The sequence below is a fragment of the Arvicola amphibius genome, chromosome 6 (genome assembly GCF_903992535.2).
Source record: "Arvicola amphibius chromosome 6, mArvAmp1.2, whole genome shotgun sequence".
Classification (NCBI taxonomy): Eukaryota; Metazoa; Chordata; class Mammalia; order Rodentia; family Cricetidae; genus Arvicola; species Arvicola amphibius.
In genome coordinates, this window is record NC_052052.2 from 4,169,075 (window position 1) to 4,192,203 (window position 23,129).

The following is a 23,129-nucleotide window of genomic DNA, read 5'->3' on the forward strand; positions in this document are numbered from 1 at the left end:
GTAACTGCCCTGCTTAGTACACTTAGTTGGCCTCTGCACCTGGGTCCCACACTCACGTTGGTGATCACACGCAGCTTCCGGATGTAGGAGACTTCTGTATGCAGGAGTTCCCACACTGCCTCCTGTTGGTGGCACTGCCGCCGGGTCAGCTTCTAGAGGGAGGGACAGGACAGGTTAGCCAGTAGCCTAGGATGTGTGGGGACAGTCACAGAGGGTGAGCAGCCCTGCACGCAACGTCCTCATTTTCTTGACAGGAACACAAAGATCTGGAAGGCGAGGCATCCCCATCATTAGAATTGCGACTGTCAAGATACCCAAGATAACACCACTATAGTGGGCTTCCTCTACCACGACACAGCCAAGCAGCCCACTTTCCCCAGCTACACCCACCTCATGCCCATCAATGAGCTCCCTCCAGCTGTCCTCCAGCCTCAGGCTTGAGTTATCTTCATCCTCATCCTCATCCTCTTCCTCCTCCTCCCAGGAGTCATGGTCAAAACGCAGCCTCCTGGGCATCCGCGGTAGTCCGAAGAGGCTGTAGGCATGCAGTTTGCCCTCCAGCTGTTCCATCTTGTCCACTTCCTGGAAGGAGACCCAGGGCCAGGGTCAGGGTCAGGGTTGGCTAGCTGCTCTGCCCTGAGCCCGTGGCGCCACATACCCGCCCAAAGGCACTGGTGCTGGGGCTGGAGCTGAAGAAACCGCTGAAGCGACTGGCTGCCCGGTTCTTCCAGCTCTCGCTGCTCCCACTGCTGGTGCCTCCACTGCTGCCAAGAGGCAGAGAACAGCTGGAAGGCGTGGAGGGCTCCTGCCCTGGGATGCTCGTCTCCCCCAGGAACTCAGACATGTTCTTGCGACGGCGGCCAGGGGCCTGGCCAGGGAGGAATGGTCAAGCGCAGCTCCCACCGGCCCCACAGCTCCACACCAGGGCTTCCGGGACACAGATCAACCACGCGGGCAGAAGTGTCTCTGCATCCTTGACCCAGGGTACCACCTCCCCCGAGACCAGATCTCCAGACACAGGTCACAGGTTCATCATCTCAACTACTGCCCAGGCCACTCAGTCAAAAGCAGGGAACAGGTAGGAAGAAACTCAGGGTTACATACATTACACACACACACACACACACACACACACACACTCAGAAGCCCCCCACAAGGGGGCTGGAGAGATGGCTCAGCAGTTAAGAGCATTGCCTGCTCTTCCAAAGGTCCTGAGTTCAATTCCCGGCAACCACATGGTGGCTCACAACCATCTGTAATGAGGTCTGGTGCCCTCTTCTGGCCTGCAGGCATACACGCAGACAGAATATTGTGTACATAAAAAATAAATATTAAAAAAAAGAAGAAGCCCCCAGAAACAGAGCTTCAAAAGGTTCCATTGGTGCTGAAGAGATGGTTCAGCAGTTAAGAGCAAGAACAAAGAACACCGGCTGGGTTTGGTTCCCATCACCAACATGGTATCTTGCAACTGTAATAACAGTTCCTGCGGATCTGATGCTGTTATGACCTCCAAGGACACTGAATGTATGTGGCCCACATACATACATGTAAGCAAAGCCCTAATAAAGTAAAAAAAAAAATCCTAAAAAATGTAAATGCTCACCAGACAGTGGTGGTGCACACCTTTAATCCCAACACTTGTGAGGCAGAGGCAGGTGGATCTCTGTGAGTTTGAGGCCAGCCTGGCCTATGGAGTGAGCACCAGGACAGACTCCAAAGCTACACAGAGAAACCCTGTCTTGGAGAGGGAGAGGGAAAGGGAAAGGGAGGGGTAGGGAGAGGGAAAGGGAGAGAGAGGGAGAGAGAGAGAGAGAGAGAGAGAGAGAGAGAGAGAGAGAGAGAGAGAGAGAGAGAGAGAGAGAGATCTAAAAGAGCCAGGAGTGGTGGTGCATGCCTTTAATCTCTTGGGAGGCAGAGCCAGTGTGATCTCTGTGAGTTTGAAGTCAGCCTCCGCTATATAACAAGCTCCAGGGACAGGCAAGGATACACAGTGAGACCCTGTCTCAAAAACAGATAGATAGATAGATAGATAGATAGATAGATAGATAGATAGATAGATAGATAGATCAACAGAAAAGAAAAGGAACAAGACCCACAAAACATTCATACCCAGTGGGTAACATATTCCCACTTTCCAACACAAACATGCTGTTGGGAAACAGCATTCCTCCTGCCCCACAGATAACAAACCCCACGTCCTCTGACTCCCTGGGCACTAGAAACAAAACCCACATCTAGACCAGTTACATACAGAGAGCCCCTGTCCTCACAGCCAACCACACCTTGCAGAAGTGGGACCCAAGCCCCAAGAGTGATGCTGAGGAGAGTCCAACATGACTCTTCCCTAGGAGGTTTCCTGCCCTACATCTGTCCCGACAGGCCCTCCTGCTCACCAAGATGTCCAGACTGTTCTCTCGGCGGCTCTGAGGGTCCACACGCTCCGATACAGGGGGCCCAGACCCAGTGGGCCTCAGGATGGGCAGACTGAGGGACTTGGAGTCCTTCACTCCCTGTTCCACTTTGCCTTCATCTCCCGGCTTGGCTAGCATGGCATGTGGAAGCGCAAGATGCCCTCAGTGCCCAAGCACAGGAGGCACAGAGGCCCTAGTCCCCTTTCCCCAGAGGATTCATGTCTAGGCCTCATTACCCTCCCTGGAAGCCCCACCCTGCCAACCCAGCAAAGACACCTGTATGTTAATGAGTCTGTTCAGGAGCATAGCCAATGGGAACCTGAGCCCAGGAAAGACTCCACAGCCTGGAGGACCCAACAAGCCCCAACCACCCCACCCAGCTAGCTGGCCATGGAGCCTGCTGCTCTGCTCACCTTTGACCCTCAGGTAGTGTCCTCCAAACCTGTAAGCCTCAAATGTGAGGGACAGAGGTGTGTTGGATTGGTCCAGGTAGATATCCACTTTACCCAGTGCAATGCCTTTCCTTTCAAACACAGGCAGGAGCACCTCCCTGCCCCAAGGAAGAAATGCGTGTTTTAAGGGAGCGATCATGTGACTCCCCAGCCCATCCACAGACACAGTTCCAGCCACCTCCCCAAGAAAAGCAAAAAAAGCAGCAGGCAAAGCACCTCATACGCAGGTACACACACCCGCCGCCAGGGCCTTGCAGGTCCCTCTCGAGCACAGCATCTCACACTCACACGCAGGTACACACACCCGCCCCCAGGGCCTTGCAGGTCCCTCTCGAGCACAGCATCTCACACTCACACGCAGGTACACACACCCGCCCCCAGGGCCTTGCAGGTCCTTCTCGGGCACAGCTGTACAGTCAGGATTAAGAGTGCACAGGTGAGCCTCGTGACTGTGTCACATTCACATGGGCCTGCCCACAGGAAGGGTGTGCACATACATGGGAGTACATAGACACACAGAGAGACGCAGGCAGGCAGATGCGTGCACACAAGCACACACATACACACGCCCGCACGCCCGCACTGTAGAGACCACTGTAGAGACCGGGAGCCCTGACAAAGGAACTCCACCTGTCCTGCCCCCACTTCCTCCTCAGGCCCTACCCCAGTGACTTCTTCTTCATGGCTGGCACAATTTCTGTTTCAATGTCCATGTTAAGGTCAAATTTCAAAGTGAAACACTCCTTGCTTGGGTCCTGAGGGTACATGTATCTGTTAGCATCTCCACCGCCACCCCACTGCTTACCTGACACACCCTGTGGTCCAGATAAATCCCTACTCTTAGAGAGGCTCCCAGAGTTCCACCGGCCCAAGGAGTCCCAACCCCCCCCCCATCATATTTGGGATATGCAGGCAGCTCTGAGCTCATCTAGACCCCATCCCTGGCTGGAGTTCCCAGCAGGGAGACCAAACTCAGGGAAAGAAAAGGCCTGGAAGAGAAGGGTGCTTTCTGGGAGCATGGGCAGTCATCCCTCCTGGCTCCTTACATCCGTGTGCCTCCTTCTTGCTTTCTTCTTGGAGATCTTTAGGCCGGTGCTCTTACGGTCCCTGTTGGAAGGCAGATGTTGAGGTGCAGATGGGTCCTTCCCAGTGTGGGATGTAGGTGGGAATCTCCCACCCTTGATCACTTGGAAGTTAATTTAGATGCATTCTACCCGGCTGCCTATGTGGGACTGTCTGCCCTCTGGTGGCCAACAAGGGAGTCACACACAATGGTTAACTAGTCAGGATGAGCCAACCAGGCGTGTTGGCCTGAGCAAGGGCCGTTTCCTCTAGAGATCAAGGCAAGGCAGGGGTGCAGAGGGATCAACCACTTGTCTCTGGAGAAGGATACTGAAGTGTGTGGTCCCTGGTCTCACCCCTATGGTGCAGCTCTGTTCACAGACCACACCTACCCTCTTCCGTCCACACAGTCCTCCTCTTCCTCCAGGTCTGCAGCAGGGCTAGTGCGTGGGGGACAGGAGCGGGTGGAGACATTCCGGGCCAGGACAGAGCCTTTGAAGAAAGGGAGCAGCGGGGAGGTTATGACCTGACCCTGCTCCCTCTATGGTCCATCCTTAACCTTAAAATCGGCTCCCCAGTGGCTCAGGCCCTTCAGTTCTGCCAAGAATGGGATGTTCGTTATTATCTATTTCCCCAGACCCCGAAGGTCCACAGACCTTTAAAGGGATGACACAGCGGTGATGCCCACTCCAAATACAAACCCACCTGTAGCCTCGGTTACCTTTCTACAGCATGAGGGTAGGAAAGCCATGCCTTGGTGGCTGTCTCAGACAGGGACCAAGTCCCTTCCTTTTAGGCCTCCCCTCCCCCTCTACCACAACCACACCTGAAGTCCCAGGAGCCCTGGGGGAGTGGGGAGTCCCTTTGTCTCTCTTACCAGCTGGGAAAGGTGACAGTCAGACTGGGTGTCTTCCAGAGCCAGTCTCTATTCAGCCACGTGTTGAAAGCACCCTTGTCCGTCTGCACACACACACACACACACACACACACACACAGACACACAGACACACGCACCCGTCCCAAGCTCTGGGCCAGGCTACAGCGGCTGTGTTTTGGTAAGTCCCTTTTTTTTGTCCATGCTATAGGGTTTTGGGGAACCCGTTCATGTTTACTTTTGTTGATTATCCGACTTTTATGAAAGATGCGGGCCATGCCAAGAGCCTGACCCAAGTGGTGAAAGCTGAGACTGAAAGCTGAGGAGGCATTCAATTTTAACAGCCCCGTTCTGGCCTAAGAGCTATTCATTATTTTTAGTTTTTCGAGACAGGGTTTCTCTGTAGCTTTCTAGCCTGTCCTGGAACTAGCCCTTGTAGACCAGGCTGGCCTCGTACTCACAGAGATCCACCTGCCTCTGCCTCCCGAGTGCTGGGATTAAAGGCATGCGCCACCACCGCCTGGCCGCTGTATTAGTTTTAAGCCACACACTTGGGCATAGACTTTTAAAATGGGGGCTTACAATTCTAAGCCAGATCCGCTATCGCCCTTGGGATGTCTCTTACAAAATCTTTATAAATTGCAGAAACAAAGAAAAAAAAAAAGAAAAAAATTGGGACTGAATTTCTCTATGCACTAAGATTTGGCCTAAATACGATCTTGACAATGGGGCGCGTTGGCCACCAGAGGGAATCCTTGAGCTTACCGTCCTCCAGGACTTAGAAAATTTTTGTCGCCGTGAGGACAAGCGGACAGAACTCTCCTGTGTCTGGACTCTGCGTTCTCGCCCCTTCCTCAGTAGCCAGCGTCTTGCAGCGCCTCCAAATTGCCGGTCATCTGGGAATTGGGACCCTGACAATTCCAGCTGGACCAGTGGGCCCCTCCCCCACTCCCTCAAGCCCTCACTACCCACCCCTCTCCTGAGGAACGACATTCTCTGCATTCCTTTCCTACCCTGCCCTCACCTACTCCCTCACCGGCCAAACCGGAAGTTCAAGATCAACTGTCCCCCCCCCCCCTTACCCACCAACCTTCCTCCAGCCCCCTCCTCAGCATCTCCAACCCTAGGACCCCCTATGCGCACTGGGCTAGCCCCTCCCACTCCTCCCCTGTCTGCTCCCATACCAGGTCACCAAAACTCCGCCCATATTCCATTTTCTCTTCCAGATATCTCTCAGACAGAAAAGCGGCTAGGTTCCTTTTCTGCTTATCCTTCTGCTTATATTAAAGAGTGTTTCGTCATCTGCCCCAGGCCTACGATCTAACCTGGCATCACCACTATGTCATCCAGGCTTCTACTCTCACTCCTGAAGAGCAAAGTAGGATTCAGTCAGCAGCTAGACAATATGCAGACCGGACTCATCTGGTAGACAGTACGGTCCCCGTGGGGGAAGTGGCTGTGCCAGTCACAGAATCACACTGGGACTACCAACCTGACCAAAGCGGCCGACAGAGGCGGGACATCATGGCTTGTTGCCTCCTTCAGGGTATGGAAATGGTCTCAAAAAAAGTAGTTAATTAGCCGGGCGGTGGTGGCGCACGCCTTTAATCCCAGCACTCGGGAGGCAGAGGCAGACAGATCTCTGTGAGTTCGAGGCCAGCCTGGTCTACAAGAGCTAGTTCCAGGACAGGCTCTAAAAAAGCTGCAGAGAAACCCTGTCTCGAAAAACCAAAAAAAAAAAAAAAAAAAAAAAAAAAAAAACAAGTAGTTAATTTTGACAAACTTGAGAGATCATACAGCTAGCTGACGAAAACCCAGCCATTTTTTAAAATCGATTGCAAGAGACCATGGTCCAGTATACCAGGCTAGATCCAGCCTCCCCAGTGGGAGTCACGGTCCTAGCTACCCATTTCTCAGTCAGCACCAGATATTAGAAAAAAGTTAAGAAAGGTTGAAGAGGATCCCCAAACCCCTATACAGGAATTGGTGAAAATGGCCTTTAAAGTTTTTAATGCCCAAGAAGAAGTAGCTGAGTCTCTCCGACAGACAGGCAGCAACCCTGCAGGCTCAAGCCTTAGCAGCTGCCCTAAGGCCACTGGAAGGGGGACAAGGGAAGTCAACCATGAGGCTCCATCCCAGCAGAGCCCAGCCTAAGTCAACCTCACCGGTAGGCTGCTTCAAGTGTGGCCTAAATGGCAATTTGGCATGATATTGCCCTGGACCTCCTATGTGGCCATGCCCTATCTGCCAGCAACCTGGACACTGGAAATCACAATGCCCCCATGTGGCTCGTCCTCTATACCACGCCACAGAGGTCCAGCCTCACCAACATCAGCAAGTGAGACTGTGCCAGCCTTTAAACTTCTCAGCCTTGGAGAGGATTGACGTAACCCAGACTTGGTAATTCCCATAACCCTATCCGAGCCTAGGGTAAAGCTGCAGGTAGTGGGTAAGTCCGTTAGCTTTCTTTTGGACACGGGAGCTACCTATTCTGTTTTAACATCTCACCAGGGCCTTATGTTCCCCTCACCAATTTCAGTTTGGGGGTAGAGGGGACCCGTTCCTCCCCACTTAAAACTTTGTCACTGGGCTAGAGACATGGTTCAGTGGTTAAGAGCTTTGCCTGCTCTTCCAAAGGTCCTGAGTTCAATTCCTGGAAACCACGTGGTGGCTCACAACCTTCTGTAAATGAGGTCTGCTGCCCTCTTCTGGCCTGCAGACATACACACAGACAGAATATTGTATGCATAATAAATAAATTAAAAAAAAAAAAAAACTTTGTCACTGCCCTCAGGAAACTGCCAGGCAGCGTGTGCAGTGGTCACTTCCACTGACACAGTCGAAGTGACCCGCCTGCCAATGGGAACCTCATCACAAATGGCTAAATTAATTGCCTTGACTAGGGCACTCCAAATAGCCAAGGGCCAACGGGCTAATATCTAAACCGACTCTAAATATGCCTTCTTAAATAGCCCATACCCATTCCGCACTCTGGAAGGAAAGGGGCTTCCTTACTACCAAGGGCGCTCCCATAGTTAACGGACCCCTTATAGCCAACCTTTTGGAGGCCTTCAGCTCCCTGCAAAAGTAGCCATTATTCACTGTCGGGGGACACAAGTCCTCCAAGGACCCAGTGGCCTTAGGCAATGCCAAGGTTGACTCAGTGGCCCAGGGGCTGGCATCCATTTCCTTGGATTCCACAGAACATTTTGTTCTTAACTCCCTCCTATCAGCCCTGTTACCAACCTAAAGAGAGGGATGAGCTTATAAAAAAGGGGCCACAAAAACAAAGGATGGATGGTTCTATTTAAATAACCATCTCAGGGGGCTGGAGAGATGGCTCAGAGGTTAAGAGCATTGCCTGTTCTTCCAAAGGTCCTGAGTTCAATTCCCAGCAAACACATGGTGGCTCACAACCATCTGTAATGAGGTCTGGTGCCCTCTTCTGGCCTGCATGCATACACACAGACAGAATATTATATACATAATAAATAAGTATAAATATTTTTAAAAATACATATAAAATAAATAAATAAATAAATAACCATCACATCCTTCCTCAAGACCAGGCACTGTCAATCATTTCAGACGTCCACCAGACCTCACACATAGGCCCTAAAGTTCCATTTCTTGGAGTCCCTTTTTGACCCCACCCATCTCTGACATTGTATTTCACAGGTTCACTCTCCTGCCAGACCAACCCACAGGGGGCTCTCCACATACGCCAGTCTCTACACCAGCTTCGTGGACACCGACCAGGTGAATATTGGCAGGCTGATTTCACCCATATGCCTACTCATAAAAAACTCCGTTATCTCCTAACACTTGTGGACACGTTTACAGGACGGATAGAAGCGTTTCCGGCCTCCAGGGAAACGGCAGATGTGGTAGCTCAGGTACTCCTGGACCACACCATTCCTGGGTTTGGCATTCTACAGACCATCCAGATGGACAGTGGGACAGCCTTCAGTTCCAGAGTCGTGGAACTTATGTCAGAAGCTCTCAATATCTCCTGGAAATTCCACACCCCGTACCATCCACAATCCTCGGGAAAGGTGGAGAGGGCCAATGGACTCAACAAACAACAGCTAATCAAGCTCTCCATTGAACTCAGGTTAGCTTGGCCCTCCTTTTTCCCCATTGCCCTTACCTTGGGGCCACGTTCCCTACGGGCCTGAGCCCTTTTGAGCTGCTTTATGGCAGGCCCTTTCTCCTTAACCATCACCTCCCAGTCCAAACTCCTCCACTGATGGGTACCTACTCCACCTCTCCCTTCTGAGGTCCCTTCTCCGTTCACACGCTGACAGCTGTCTCCCTGTCCCCACACCAGTGGACCCTAATGCCCCTAAACCTGCCCGGCTCTCCCCAGGGACAGAGTACTCCTCAAACAGTTAACTCCTAGGTCTCTTGAACCTCGATGGACAGGACCTCACAAAGTAATCCTCACCACCCCCTCAGCTGCCAAGCTCTTGGGACACCCACGCTGGTACCATCTCTCCAGGCTCAAGCAGGTACCTAGTCAGAACACTTGGTCTGTCCAGCAGTTAGGACCTTCCACCCTCCAGTTTTCCAGGATGCCACAATAAAGGGCCTACCTGCTCCTCATCCTGGCACACTCATCTTTGGAGATACAAACAAGACAGGTAATAACAGTATTTTTTTTTTCTCCTAGACACCTGCCTTCTTATCTCCTTCAAGAAACAAATGCCTGGCATCTCCAGGATGACAGTGAACAGGATGCCTCTCCAGCCACACCTCTTGCTGTGTGGACCCACCAACACCCAGCTCTCCCCTCCCCTCCCCCACGTCTCCCCATGCCCGCAGGAAGTAGCCAGACTTGAGTCAATGCCCCTTTTCCAAAGAAAGCCTAAATGTTGGTCATAAGTATCACCTCAGCTTCCTATCACCCCTTATACAAACAGTCTGGAATGTAAATCCAGGACTCTGGCCTCCATCTTTGGAGGCCCCACCTCTGTGCCCCTTGAACCTTGACCCCTCCCCCAGACTATTTAAACTGTTTCCCCAAAAGATAAAACACCTGGTCCTGTGCCCCCCCCCCCCCCCCGCTTTCCGGTTCCCCTTGGGCCACCTGAGAATGAAGGAGTCCAATTAAACCTGGATATCTTTTAATTTGGTTTGCTTTGATTGGGATTTTGTGTCGGCAGAGAGCTTGCGTTAGAAAATATTCCTAACAGTAAGGTTTCTGATTCCCTTCCCCAAGTTCTTTCCAACCACAGTGGCCACAACCTGCTGTCCTAGGCCAGTGGCCTGGTACAGAGAGTTTAGCCAAAAGCTGCTGGCCTCAAAGATAGGCAGAATAAGGAAGGAAGGGGGCTCCCGTGCTGACCCTGGCCAGCGGCGGGGACAGCTGCAGGAGGTGAGGAGGTGTTATCTGTAGATCTGTATTTCGTTCATGTGTTCTTCACGTGGCCCTCCCTACCAGGTTTCAATAGCTAACCAAGCACCACTTCCACCAAGATAGGGAATTCTGAGCTGCCCTGACTTCTAGAGGCCAGATCTGCTCTCAGGCTTACCTTGTGGGGGCAGGTCAAAGCGAACATGTCCATCATAGTGCATGGCGCTGTGGAACTTGCTGTCACAGGCCTCACACAGGTTGAGGGGCCCCCGGCGGTGCAGTTGCTGGCAGTCGGCATGATGGCATACCTGTGGGTGAAGGGTGCGGTCAGAATGTGCTCCAGACAGACACGCCAACAGTCAGACCACTCACTGCTGTGGTCATCCACCATCTTCTCCATGAGGTGCCTTCTGCTCCCCTTAGCCAAGTCATCTGGACAGCCTTCCCCACTGCCTGTTTCCAAAAAACAAGCCCTGCTCCTGAGACTTCAAAGGATCAATGGAGGGGCAGGGGCGACGGGGCCTCTCTGGCAGGAAGAGCCCTCGGAAAAACGCTTGAGACTTCTTCAGCCAGTATTGGAACACCTTAAATTGTGATTAGCATGAAAGCCTGGCTGCTTGGGCCTCGGCTCTCAGGTCTGCGGTCTGCCTGAGTCTCGAATAGTGGACTCCACACAGGTGGAGCTCCCGAGGAGTCCAAAGCAGGTGCTCACACGTGCACGCACACACATACAGACGCACACACATGTGCGCGCGCGTGCGCACACACACACACACACACACAGCCCCGCCTGCCTGGAGACTAGATTTGTATCTACCATATTTACCTATATTTATCTGTTCCTCCCCCTTCCTAGAGAGCTGTTGGCTTTGTAACCTTCTAACTGCCAAAGGCCTAGGGAATGGCCTGGCCCCAACGCAGTCCCACTTCGCCTCCTGCTTTTCCATAAAAATTTTAAAAAATCAAAAAACAAAACAAAACAAAAACAAAAACCAGAAGCTAGCAAGAAATCCACAGCCTCCCAACCATGTCCGCTACACACCCAGGGCAATCGGGTCTTCCTACGACTGGCCCTGATCCAATCTGCAGCCAGCTCCTCACCCCAGACCTCCCACTTCCTGCAGGGTCAGGTTTCCCTCCCTCAGCACAGGGCAGGCTTCCCCTCCGCCTTAGAGACAGTGCTGGGCTCACCTCTCCCTTTCAGGGAAAGCGGCACAGGATCCGTCTTCACAGCTTACATACAATTCTCCACTCTCCCTGCCTTGACCTTCTGACAGATCTGGGTTATCAGAGGTTTCGGGTGGTGGGGGTGCTAGATAAGGCCTCGCTCTATAGTTCAGACAGACCTCAAATTCAAAGCAATCCTCCTGCCTCAGCCTCCCTGGTGCTGGTATTACAGGCGTGAGCCACCGTGCCTGGCTCTCCCCCAGTTTTCATCTTTAAATAGTTCAAGCCTACAGAGAGTTATAAGAATAGTTCAGCCTTCTGGATTCTGAGACTATATGCCTCCTCTCATCCTTTGTCACGGTGTCTCTGGTACAGAAATCCCACACAGCCCTGAGTAACAGGAGCCCAGTAAGTCCTCAACCACGAAGCATTCCTCTCTCCACTCTTTTCGGCCTCACCAAGCTGCCAAGAACCTGTGATCCTCCTGACGCTGCCCTACAGGACCTAGGATGGCAGGCCTGTACCACCAGTCCTAGCTGATGTCCTTTCTTTTCTTTTCGTTCTTTTTTTTTTTTTTTTCAAGACAAGACAGGGTTTCTCTGTGTAACAGTTCTGGCTGTTCTGGAACTCGCTTTGTAGACTAGACTGTCCTCGAACTCAAAACAGAAACAGATCTGCCTGCCTGCTGGGATTAAAGGTGTGCACCACTACCACATGGCTTTTTTTTTTTTTAATTGGTGTGTGTGTGTATAGATCAGGGAAGAACCTTTAAGAAGACATTCTCGAGGGTGGTAATGGCACACACCTTAAATCCCAGCACTCAAGAGGCAGAGTCAGGTGGATTTCTGAGTTCAAGGCCAGCCTGGTCTACAAGAGCTAGTTCCAGGACAGCTAGTACTGTTAGACAGGGAAACCCTGTCTCAAAAAACAAAAAACAAACAAAACAACAAAAAAAGAATTCTCTACCCCGCACTGTGGGCTTCAGGGATTGTGCAGGGTCATCAGCCTCTCCCAGCAAACACTCCTACCTTCTGGGCCATCTGGTACACCAGCCCCCCTTTCTTGTTTATGTATAGATTTATTTACTTAGAAACGAGTTATTTCCTGTAATGCCCAGGCTGGGTACAAATTATTCCCCTGCCTCAGCCTTCCAAATAGCTGGGACTTGTGCCGGCAAGATTTTCCTCAAAACCCCACACAATGTCCAAACCTTCACAGAGCCCAACTATTGTCCTCTGTGCTCACAGGTCCTCTCCCGACCAGCTCACGACCTTCACAAACCCTCCCACCCTGAACCCGACTGGAAATCTAGGCTCACACAAGAATCTACCTTTGCTTCTCTTTTTACTCATAACATTGACTCTTTGGAGGTGTCTGAACGTTTGACAGGACAGAACATCACTGACTTTTTTCATCAGTAAAATGGATATAGAGATCTCTTGGGCAATCTCCCTAAAGCCCCTTTCCTCCTCATAGTGTGTGTGTGCGTGCACATGCGTGCACACATGGAGGCCAGGAAAGTGAGTGAGTGTATGGGGTGGGGAGGATGGGTGTGTAGAAGTTTCAGGTTGGTAGTTTCAAGCCACCCAGCGTGGGTGCTGGGGACTGAACCGGGTTTCTCCAAAGAGCAGCCAGTGCTCCTAACCGCCACCTTGTCCTCTACCCGCTCCTGATAGTTAGCAAAGAGTCAATGGCTCACACTGGATCTGCCACCATCTCCGGTCACCTCAAGGGTGTCCACAAACACTGATGGTTTGTGCCTGAATCAATCACTCCTGCAGTGGTGCAGGGGACAGGGATTTCCCTTTTCTTTGTCCTGAGCAGGAAAGGGAGGGCTAAGTGGCTCTTGTGTACCCCAGCTGGCCTGCAACTTACTATGTAGGTGAGAACGACCCTGCTTGTTTTCCTTTTCGTTTTTATAGGTTCATTTTATGTCATGCATGTGTTTTGCCTGCTTACATGTATAACATGTGTACCATGAGCATGCAATTTCCACAGAGGCCAGAAGAGGGCGTCAGATCCTTTGGAAATGGAGTTGCAGGCACGCCTGTAAGCCACTACATGAGGGGCTAGGACTCAAAAATCTGCGTCCTTTGGAAGAGTGGCCAGTGCTTTTAACAGCTGAGCCAGTAGTATCTGGAGCCTTCATGCTGCTGGCCTGATGGCATCTCAGAGAGATGGCATCATGAGTCCCCAGCCCCTAGCTGGTTCGCTGTCCATGGGTGGTCAGAGGGAGCCCTGTTCCAGAAGGACTCACACCATAGCCACTCAGAACCCCCTAGTGACTCTTCCTCACTCTGAGTAAGAACAGAAAGTCCCCCATCGAGCCTTAAAGCCCCTGGTGCCTGGCCTGCAATGCTAATGTTCCTCTCTTAACCTTGTCTCCAGCCTGGCAACCCTGTTCCCTTCCTCTCCTGAATATTCCACCCAGGTGCTACCACACACAGCGAGCCCACAAGGACTGGTATTTTAGTCTACCCGACTGAAAAGCCTGTCTCCAGGCTTAGACACACCCAGGCTGTCAGCTTTTGTGGCAAGTGCCTTTCCCCCACTGGGCCATCTTGCCAGCTCAGTACTTGTATGGTTTATTAGTTAGATGCTGGAAGAGTGCTTGGTTGGAAGTACCTGAACAGAGACGTCCAGATGACAGACAGACTCCCAAGGAAGATGGCCAAGACAGCGGAGGGAGGGATGGAAGTAGGGAGTGGCAGGGAGGTAGGGGAAAGTCAGAGTTCCTGTCCAGGGTCTGCTGTCAAGTCTTCTCTGGGTCATTTCCTCTCACCCTCCTTTACACAAGAGGGTAGAGCTCAGAAGAGCGAACTCCCAAAGGCTGCACACCCAGCAGAGCCCGGGCTTGAAGCCAGCGTGTGGAACGCCAGACCACAGATTAGTCTCATTCCTGCCACTGCCAGGTACCAGACAATGGAGAGATAAATGGGGGGAGGTGGACCCAAGTTAGCCTTGAGGGAGGGTGGCTCCCAGGAAGAAACCAATCTGAGTCTGAGGCTTGGTGTTTAGGCTCTTGTGTCTCTCCTCTCCTCCAGAAAGGACCGTCCGCAGGTGGCCCACTTGCCCCAGGGGAGATGACAGGAACTGAGTCCTGTGCATTGGCAGCAATGGACATTATGATGACCCAGATTCCGGACAGCGGGGTAGCCAGTTCCAGTTCCTGTGTTAATCCACTGCTAATGAAGGCAGGAAAACACGTACCTGCCTACAGCCACAAATCCCAGGGAAGGCAGAGAACGGCCTGGCTTTGTTCAGTTAGGGGCCTCCTGGCTTTAAGAGCCTCCTCCTGACAGTGATCTGGGGGGAGGCACCTGCTCCCCTTCAATCTTTGTCAGGCACCACCAGTCCACCAGCCTGGTCTGGGCTTCTGGCTCTAGGCCCCCTCCCCCGCTGACTAGGATAACTTCAAGCTATACACGAGCTAAGCCTGGTTCTGGCTCAGTGTGACAGACAGTAAGGACTGCTCTAAGTTGTGTGTTCAGGAGAAGGGTGCCCAATTTAGGGCCACAATTCTGTTTTTAAATTAAGTCAATATCAAGACAGCAGATTCAGGCAGGGCGAGGTGGCTCAGGCCTTTATGCCCAACACTCTGGACACAGAGTCCGGGAGATCTCTATGAGTTCAAAACTAGTCTGCTATACATAGTGGTTCCAGGACAACCCGAGATACACGGTGAGACTCTGTTTCAAAAGCGAAAGTGCAGGAGTAAGTGTGGATTTGTTCAGTGCCTTCTGGCTGATGCATCAGACATGGCAGCAATTGCTGCCTCCACCACTCCTGGCCTATAGCGTAGGTTCAAGGGACCCACAGGGTCAGTTTGCAGGAACTGAACCTGAGTTCCCACACAAAGTAAGCAGGCTGTTCTGGAATAGCCAGAGAAAATCACAAGCTCAGATCAGAGGTTGAGGTTGGGGCCTGGCAAAGCCCTCTTGGGTAGCCTTCCCACTTCCTTATATCCCTCTTGCCAAGTAACTAAAGCAGGTTCCTTCCCAGCGCTAGACTCTCTGATCTTTCTTCCTAGACCCCCCCTCCCGACTTCCTTACTGTCCACCAAACCCACCTCCATATGAAAGAGCACCCTACTCCACAGGAGAAAGACAGCATGTCGGTAGGGAAGTTCCTCTGGAGACAGAGCCACACACAGAGGACACAGCCATCCCCCTCCACCCCACTCCTAGGCCAGGGCACGGAGCACGGAAAACAGGCTCTCTGCTCACTCACACAAGGGCCGAGACTAAGGGCAGGAGAAGCAGGGCCTGAGTGGCAGAGGGTGTGGGACAGAGGAAGGAAGGGGGGAGGGGCGGCTTGGGCCCCACAGGTGTGTCCGGAGGTAGCAAACACAAAAGGCCCAGGGGTTGAGGGGCATCTCTGCCCACCAGCTTCTTAATCCCAAGGTGGGGACCCCCTTTCAAGCCCCCACTCCCAGCTGTATACAGTTCACACAGGTTGAGCCACCCTGGCCCTCTGGAGTGGGGGACAGAGGGGACCCAGTTAAGCATACCCGCTAGGTTTTGGCCCACCCACGTCCCCCTACCTGGCTGTCACTGCTGCGGGTGTGACCCCCGACCCAGGGGGACTGGGAGTCTGAGGAGGGCAGCTCGGAGCCCGGCCTGGTTGCTGCTCGGTGCCCGGAGACGCCGGGTCCTGTCCCCATAGTGGCTGGAGGAAGCGGCGGTCTGCACTGCTGCTCAGGACAAAGTGCGGAGCCCCGCTTCCTGCCATTGTGCAGTCGCGCCCTGGAGGGGGTGGCTGGATCGGTGACACCCCGCGGAACCCCAGCCACTCCCAGGCAGAGCCACTCAGCTTTGAGTACAGCTTGGAGACCCTGCCTCTGGGACTGAGCCCACCCCAGGGGCTCGAGACACAGCACGAGACGGGTACAGCCGGTTTAAGGACCAAATCCCTTAGGATCCCGCCCTGGGCCAACTCTCTTTGCTGGGCCAACAAGATGGGACTCCAGCATCTTTCTTGTTGCATCCTGTGTTGAGTCCCATTCCAGCCCCATGCAAGGTCCTAGGGGACCCCCACCACACACACCCACACATAAACCCCAAGCAAGAGCCTGGGGATCTCTGCTCCAGGGGCAGAGGTAGGGACTCCAAGCCAACTCATGACCTGGGAGAAAAGCGGGAGGTGCGGGGAGGGCTGGTGGGAAAGAGTGGAGGAGCTGGGCAGTCCCCAGCTGTCCCCCAGGAGTTGGGCCAGGGAAACCCCTCAGCCAGGCAGGCTTTCGAGGGAGGTCACTGGTATTGCTAGGACGGGGCACTGACGCCAGAGGGCGCTCAACACAACATGATAAGCCGCCTGCCCGCCCCCCCCATGGGGGTGGGACTGTCTCCACTCTGCTTATCAAGGGTTTCTACACTCATCCCAAGGAAGCGGGGGCACACTATTTTTTTTGTTTGTTTGGTTTTGGTTTTGGCTTTTCAAGACAGGGTTGATCTGTGTAACAGTCCTGGATGTCCTGGAACACGCTTTGTAGATCACACTAGCCTCAAACTCAGAGATCCGCCTGCCTCTGCCTGGGTGCTGGGATTAAAGGCAAGCTCCAACACCTCTGGCTGAGGGGTGGGGGGCGGATGACACCACTATTATCCCCTCCCGTTACCTAGGGGATAAAGCAAACTAAAAAAAAAACAAGTGCATAGTCGCGGCTTAGCCCAGACTGGTTCAAACAAGAACTCACTAAGTAGCTGAGAATGACCTTGAGACAGGGTCTCCAGAAACTCCAGAAAGCTGTGATAACCAGGGATTTCAAGTGCTGGGATTAAAAGCCCGCGCCACAACCGCCTGGCCATGAACGTTATTATCAGTTGTCAACTTGACTACATCTGGAATGAACTACAACCCAGGGAAGACACACACGTGAGATGTTATTATTTGCTTGGTTTGAAGTGGATGAATCCACTTCCAATCCAGACCTTTGAGGCAGGAAGACACATCTTTGATCTGGGCCATACCTTCTGCTGGAAGCCCAAATAAGGGCATGGAAGAAAGAAGTTTTTGTGTGCTAGCAAGTCTGTTCCTTTCCTGGCGCTAAGACTCCTTCAGGATTCCAGAGTCTACCATAGACCAGCTGAGAAAGTCAGTCTTGTGAACTCTTGGACTTTCCATTCACAGCCCGCCATGACTGGATCAGCTGGAGCATAGCCTGTTAAGTGATTCTATATATAGAAAGAGATTCGTTCTGTAAATTCCACAGACTATTCTAGAGACCCACACCTGGTTTCCCCGGTTCTGGGGACCGAGTGCCAGGCAAGCTTCTACTGATGGAGCTACATCCAAGTCCTGCTTTGTTAACAGAGTATTGTTCGGAGCTAAGGTCTCACTCTTGTAGCCAGCCAAGGTTGCTTTGAATTTGAGGCAATCCTCCTACCTCCACCTCTTTTATTTTATTTCATATTTTTATATGCACAGGTATGAAGGTGTCAGATGCCCTAGAACTGGAGATACAGACAGCTGTGAGCTGCAATATGGGTGCTGGGAATTGAACCCAGGACCTCTGGAAGAACAGCCAGTGCTCTTAACTGCTGAGCCATCTCTCCAGCCCTCTACCTTGGCCTCTTAAGCGTTGGGATTATAGGAGTGAGCCACCATACCTGGCTTAAACCCAGACCTCTGACGCAGGTTGTGGCATCGCTTCTGTGGGCACTCCTCAGTCCCCTTTGAGGAGCATATACTGCCACTGGTACATCTACCCCCTAGATAACCCCTGCATCTGACATCGTGGAAGAAGGCAGGAAGCAGGAACTTCTGAGATGGTTCTTAGGGCAGTAATTAAGCTTTGACTCCAAGGGCTACCTTCATCCCAAAAACCAGAGCACTCACCATCTACAAGTAACTCCCTTGAAAACCAAAACAAAAAGTCTCACCAGAAACTGACTGCCCTCATCTCCTAGGTGGTCCCATGTAGTCATCTGGCCTTTTGGCTGACAGCCCTAGGGCTCCCCAAGTTCAGAGCCCTCACCCCTCCGTCCAGAACTGTATGTGCTCTCGACCTTCAAATGGTTGGCATGGGGGCCCAACCCTACCTCCCCAAAGGACTCTCAAAATAACGCCCGGCCTCTTCCTTAGTCCCTAAGATCGAATGAATTCTTTCTTAGCTTTCTTATGACATGACATTATTCTGCTTCCTTGTTCTCCGTCATTCTTTCCTGCAGAGGCCAGCGGCCTAGCTCTCTGGCTCACTCGGTGTCCTCAGCCTTCAGCACACAACCACAAGCAAGAGCAACAAAGAAAAGCAAAGGAAGGGTCTTCAGCTGTCGAAGAACTTGGGACAGAGAAGTTCTTAGGGAGGTTATCCCGCCTGGGGCCAAGGGTCAACCAGAGCCTTCCCCAATGCTTAACTAAGGAGCCTTCCCCACTGCTTAACTAAAAGGATTTCTCCCTCTTCCTGGAACCTATAGGTGACCTTGGGCCTGTTGGCCTCAGAAAGATGAGCTTCCATTCAAATTCTGGTGGTCCTCAGCCTGTCCCATGGTCAGACAGCTACTGCCTTCCACTGAGTCCTCCCAACTTCCTGTCCAGGAATTTGAGCAACAAATCCCACTCAGACTGTGGAGACAGTGACTGTCCCCAACTTAACAGGAAGAAGTTAAGGCCCGAGAGGCTGCAGGTTCCTCAAGGTGGCTAGTACGCAAGTCGGCAAATGCACATCTGTGCTTGGAACTGCTGCCCACGGCCCAGGCCCAGGCCCAGGGTGGGGCTGGAGCACAGCACAGGCTAAGTGGTGGTTTGGACAAGGTCTTGAAGACCTACCTTCCTGAGAAGAAAGCAGAGCTCAAAGACGGCTCGGAGGGAATCCCAATGGTATGGGGTAACTAAGTCCCAGAAAGTAAAGATCACTGGAGCCAAGACATTTACCTCAAAAGGACTTCTGAGTGACCGGGCTCTTGTCATGCTCTGTCTTGGCTATTCTAGTGGGAGCGGGGGGGGGGGGGGGTTGCTGCTTAGGGGACCAGGAACTGCTGCCCCATGGCCAGAATGTAGGGTCAAGTTAGTGACAGAGTGGGGGTGAGTCCCTGCCATGAAAGGGGAAAGGCCTCCCACCTAACAAATAGCAAGGAGCTAAGGGGCAGACCTGAGGTCCTGGCCCTTGACTCCCTGGGGAAGGGGCCCCTTTCCAGCCCAGCCTGGCTCCAGGGTGTGAGTCAGGGCTGCCTTGCTGAAACTGATACCCAGAAACCAGATGCAGAAGATGATAAATAATGGAGAAATATTGGAGTCTCTGAGGCACCCCAAGCAGGCGCTTTCCTCTCTAGGACACAGGGCCAGCCTGGAGTAAGAGTTCTGGGTCCAGCAGGAACTATGGATCTGGGGCAGGACGCGGAGCCAGCTCGGTGCTCGGCACACAGCAGATGGCCCCCAAACAGCAGCCAGGGCTCTTGTCTGAAAGACACACTTGCCCTAGGCTTCTCCAGCAGGGCTGGGCTCCCCTGAGAGATGGCCCAGGGCTCTACCCGCCACCTCAGATATCCAAGGGTGGAGCCTGCATGCGTGGGCAGGCCAGTCAGGGTGGGGTGGCTCTGCCAGGCAGCTCTTACTGCAGGTGGTTCACGGGCCTCCTCCTTTCCTGAAGGCTGGGCCTCACCCTTTTGTCCTATGGGTCTCCAGTCCTGCTTGGAGGCAGAGCCTGACCTAAGACAGACGGCACAGGAGCAGAAGCCAGCCTACAGGTCCCTCAGCACAGACACGTTCCTTAGCAAAGGTCCCGGCTGGGCTGTGGTCTGTGAGTCTTACCCTCTAAGGCAGCACCTAGATTCCAGGGACCTGCTTCACCAGTGGCGCTCCGGAGGATCATGGGGAAGGAATCCTTAGAGGTTTTGTGCCCCACCTAGCCCTGCTCTCGCCCAGTGACAGCAATCTTCTCACTTGTGAAGGCAGTGCTGGCTGGCCACCACTAGAATGTGTCATCTCAGGACAGCTGTTGTGTCCTAGTGGGCACGGGACCTTGATGCACGGCCCAGGAACAGTAAAAACCCAAGAGCAAGGTCACTGAGGAGTCACCAAGGAAGGTCACTGAAGCACTGGTAGGGCCTAGGGACCTTTTGACTTCTCTTTCCCTGTCTCACACCAAGACTGGCCAGATTGGTCTCATTGGTTCATCAGGCAGCCTGAGGTACAGCCTCTTGCGATCCCTGCTGGCCCCCAGGGACCTTTCCATTTGAGACCCACATGGGACAGGGTGGGAACAGCCTCCTAAGTACACCTCAGGCCTAGCCCCTGCAGGGTCATTCCCTACAGGCCTCACCCTCACTAGCCAGTGGCCCCCACCCCACGGCCACAGACTCCTCATGGCCACAGGAGCAGTGTTTGAGTGCATTCCATCATTAAATAAGAAGAGAGGTTGTCAACGGGAACCCTCAGTAGGGAACTGCAGGCCTTGTGAGGCCCCCTAACCTGGACCACTTGGCAGTCGTCAATCACTCTTGAGTCTCACCGAGGTACACTGTCTCCTCTTTATGGCCCAGGCTTGAGCTACACACGTCAAACCCAGAGGTGCACAGAACACAGAGCAAGGAGAACAGTAGACACAGGCCCTGACTCAGGTAGAGGGGTGTCACCACCTACCACCCATCAGGCTGAGACATAAGGTGTCACAGGAAAGTCCTGCTCACGAACCAGAGGGTGGCAGGAGGCCAGATGGTGGCTCCGGGGGATAAGCTAGGATTCTGGCTATCAGGAGTGAAGAGTGGGCTTCATGGCATGTGACAGGCTGGCACTCTACCAATCTATAGCAGTCAGAGTCCCTGGTCCTTCACCTGGGCTTCAAGACAGGCCAAAGGGCCGGGCGGTGGTGGCGCACGCCTTTAATCCCAGCACTCGGGAGGCAGAGGCAGGCGGATCTCTGTGAGTTCGAGACCAGCCTGGTCTACAAGAGCTAGTTCCAGGACAGGCTCCAAAGCTACAGAGAAACCCTGTCTCGAAAAACCAAAAAAAAAAAAAAAAAAAAAAAGACAGGCCAAAGGGAGAGGAGGAGCTGTGACAGGAAGCTGTCCTGACTGGAGCAAGCAGGGGACTGGGCTGAAACACCCACAGCAGCCTGAGTCTATGAGGAAACTGCCTCAAACCAGACTGGCTTCTGGCCATCTGAAGAGGTGTGCCTACCTCTCTCTGGGTTCCTTACAAAAACAAACAAACAAACAAACAAACAAACAAAAAACATGCATTGATTCTTATTTTATGTGTATGAGTATTTCATCTGCATGTATGTATATGCACCACAGGTGTGCTTGGGGCCCACACAGGTCAGAAGAGGGTGTCAGATCCCTTGGAACGGGAGTTACAGTTGTGAGCTGCCATTGGGGTGCTGGGAACTGGATCCAGGTCCTCTGCAAGAGAAGCCAGCACTCTTAACCAATGAGCCGTCTCTCCAATCACCTTACCCCCTTTTTGAGAGGGTTTCATTGTATAACCTTGGCTGGCCTAGAACTCTCTATATAAACTAGGCTAGCTTTGAACTCATGAGTTCTCCTTAGTATTCTGAATGGTAGGATTAAAGGCATGTGCCACCACGCCTGGTGTGTTGTTGTTGATGTTTTTATTTTTATGTGTGTAAATGTTTTGTCCGCACGTATGTATGTGTACTAGGTGTGTGCCTGGTGTCGGAGAAGAGAGAATAGGGTGTTAGCCGCCATGTTGTGATCTACCACGTAATGCTGGGAATCAAACCCAGTCCTCTCCAAAAGCAGCCACTGCTGTCACCCCTGAGCCATCTCTCCAGTCTCCCTCTCCTCTATGCTTTCTTATTTATTAAAGATTTATTTATTTTTATGTGCATTGATGTTTTGCCTGCATGTGTTTGTATGAGGGTGCCAGATCTTCTGGAACTGGAGATACAGACAGTTGTGAGCTGCCATGTGGGTACTGGGAATTGAACCCAGGTCCTCTGGAAGAGCAGCCAGTGCTCTTAACTGCTGAGCCATCTCTCCAGACATGCTTTTTTTTTTTTTTTTTTTTTTTTTTTAATAAAAGGTCTTGCTATGTATCCATCCTAGGCCAGCCTCAAACTCACAATAATCCTCCTGCCTCAACCTCTTGAATACTATAATTACAGGCATGTACTATCATGCCTGGCTGGGGCCCTTTGCAATTGGCCCATGCCTGTCACCCTTGGGTGGATTGTAACTCTCCTCTCTCAGTAGCCTGTAACTTACTCAGGACTGGGGGGTAGAGAGCCACAGTGGGTCAAAACAAGCCAGCCTTTCTTCTCTTACCCCAGAAGGGTAGAGCTGGGGTTCCAACTACCAGCACTGGCTCTGTGGAACTGGACTCCACCAGGCAACTCCTCTCCTCTGATCTTACTTGCTGGGCAGGTGCCCCAAGTTTTCAATTGCTCCCCTCAGATTATTTAGCCACAGCCTAGGCAATCCACACTCACGGCTTCCCTGGTCCTGCCCTTCTTCAGCAGTAGATTGGACCACCACCCGCTCATAGCTGACCATGCCCTTCTTCAGCAGTAGACGGGACCACCACCCGTTCATAGCTGACCAGCCTCTAAAAGGACCACCATCATCTCCAAAAGCCCCCAAGCCTGGCCATTCCCAAGGGAAGCTGGTATCCTGCCTCTTACTCCCAAAGCACTGCCCAGAGAACAGGCCAATCCTGTCACCTCTCTCACGACATCCCACCTACCCTGGCTCAAGGAGATCCCAGGGTGCAGTACTCGCTCCTCCAGCCCCGAGTACACAGGCCTTCATCTGGACACGACCCCAGACTCCTCTTCTCTCCACTCCACAACACTGAGAGAACTCTGGAGTTACATCTATACCCAACCGTCAATCCGAGGCTCAAGGACG

General features: G+C 52.6%; 1 protein-coding gene across 5 annotated transcripts in view; it reads right to left on the bottom strand.

Moving 5' to 3' along the window:
- The window catches only part of Plekhg5 (pleckstrin homology and RhoGEF domain containing G5), a 33,057-nt gene that overhangs the window by 6,304 nt on the left and 3,624 nt on the right, over nt 1-23,129 (bottom strand). For 3 of the 5 annotated variants that reach the window (XM_038334030.1, XM_038334025.1, XM_038334026.1), the window contains exons 1-10: nt 15,866-15,989; nt 10,334-10,463; nt 4,318-4,417; nt 3,910-3,970; nt 3,527-3,618; nt 2,825-2,961; nt 2,394-2,542; nt 659-868; nt 391-582; nt 57-152 (exon numbers count right to left, since the gene is read on the bottom strand). In XM_038334030.1, coding sequence (XP_038189958.1) covers nt 57-152; nt 391-582; nt 659-868; nt 2,394-2,542; nt 2,825-2,961; nt 3,527-3,618; nt 3,910-3,970; nt 4,318-4,417; nt 10,334-10,463; nt 15,866-15,985 — 1,287 coding nt within the window. In that variant the 5' untranslated portion in view covers nt 15,986-15,989. Of the gene's footprint in view, nt 1-56; nt 153-390; nt 583-658; nt 869-2,393; nt 2,543-2,824; nt 2,962-3,526; nt 3,619-3,909; nt 3,971-4,317; nt 4,418-10,333; nt 10,464-15,865; nt 15,990-23,129 lie in introns of those variants that run through there. The other 2 variants (XM_038334028.1, XM_038334029.1) reach the window with 1 other exon arrangement.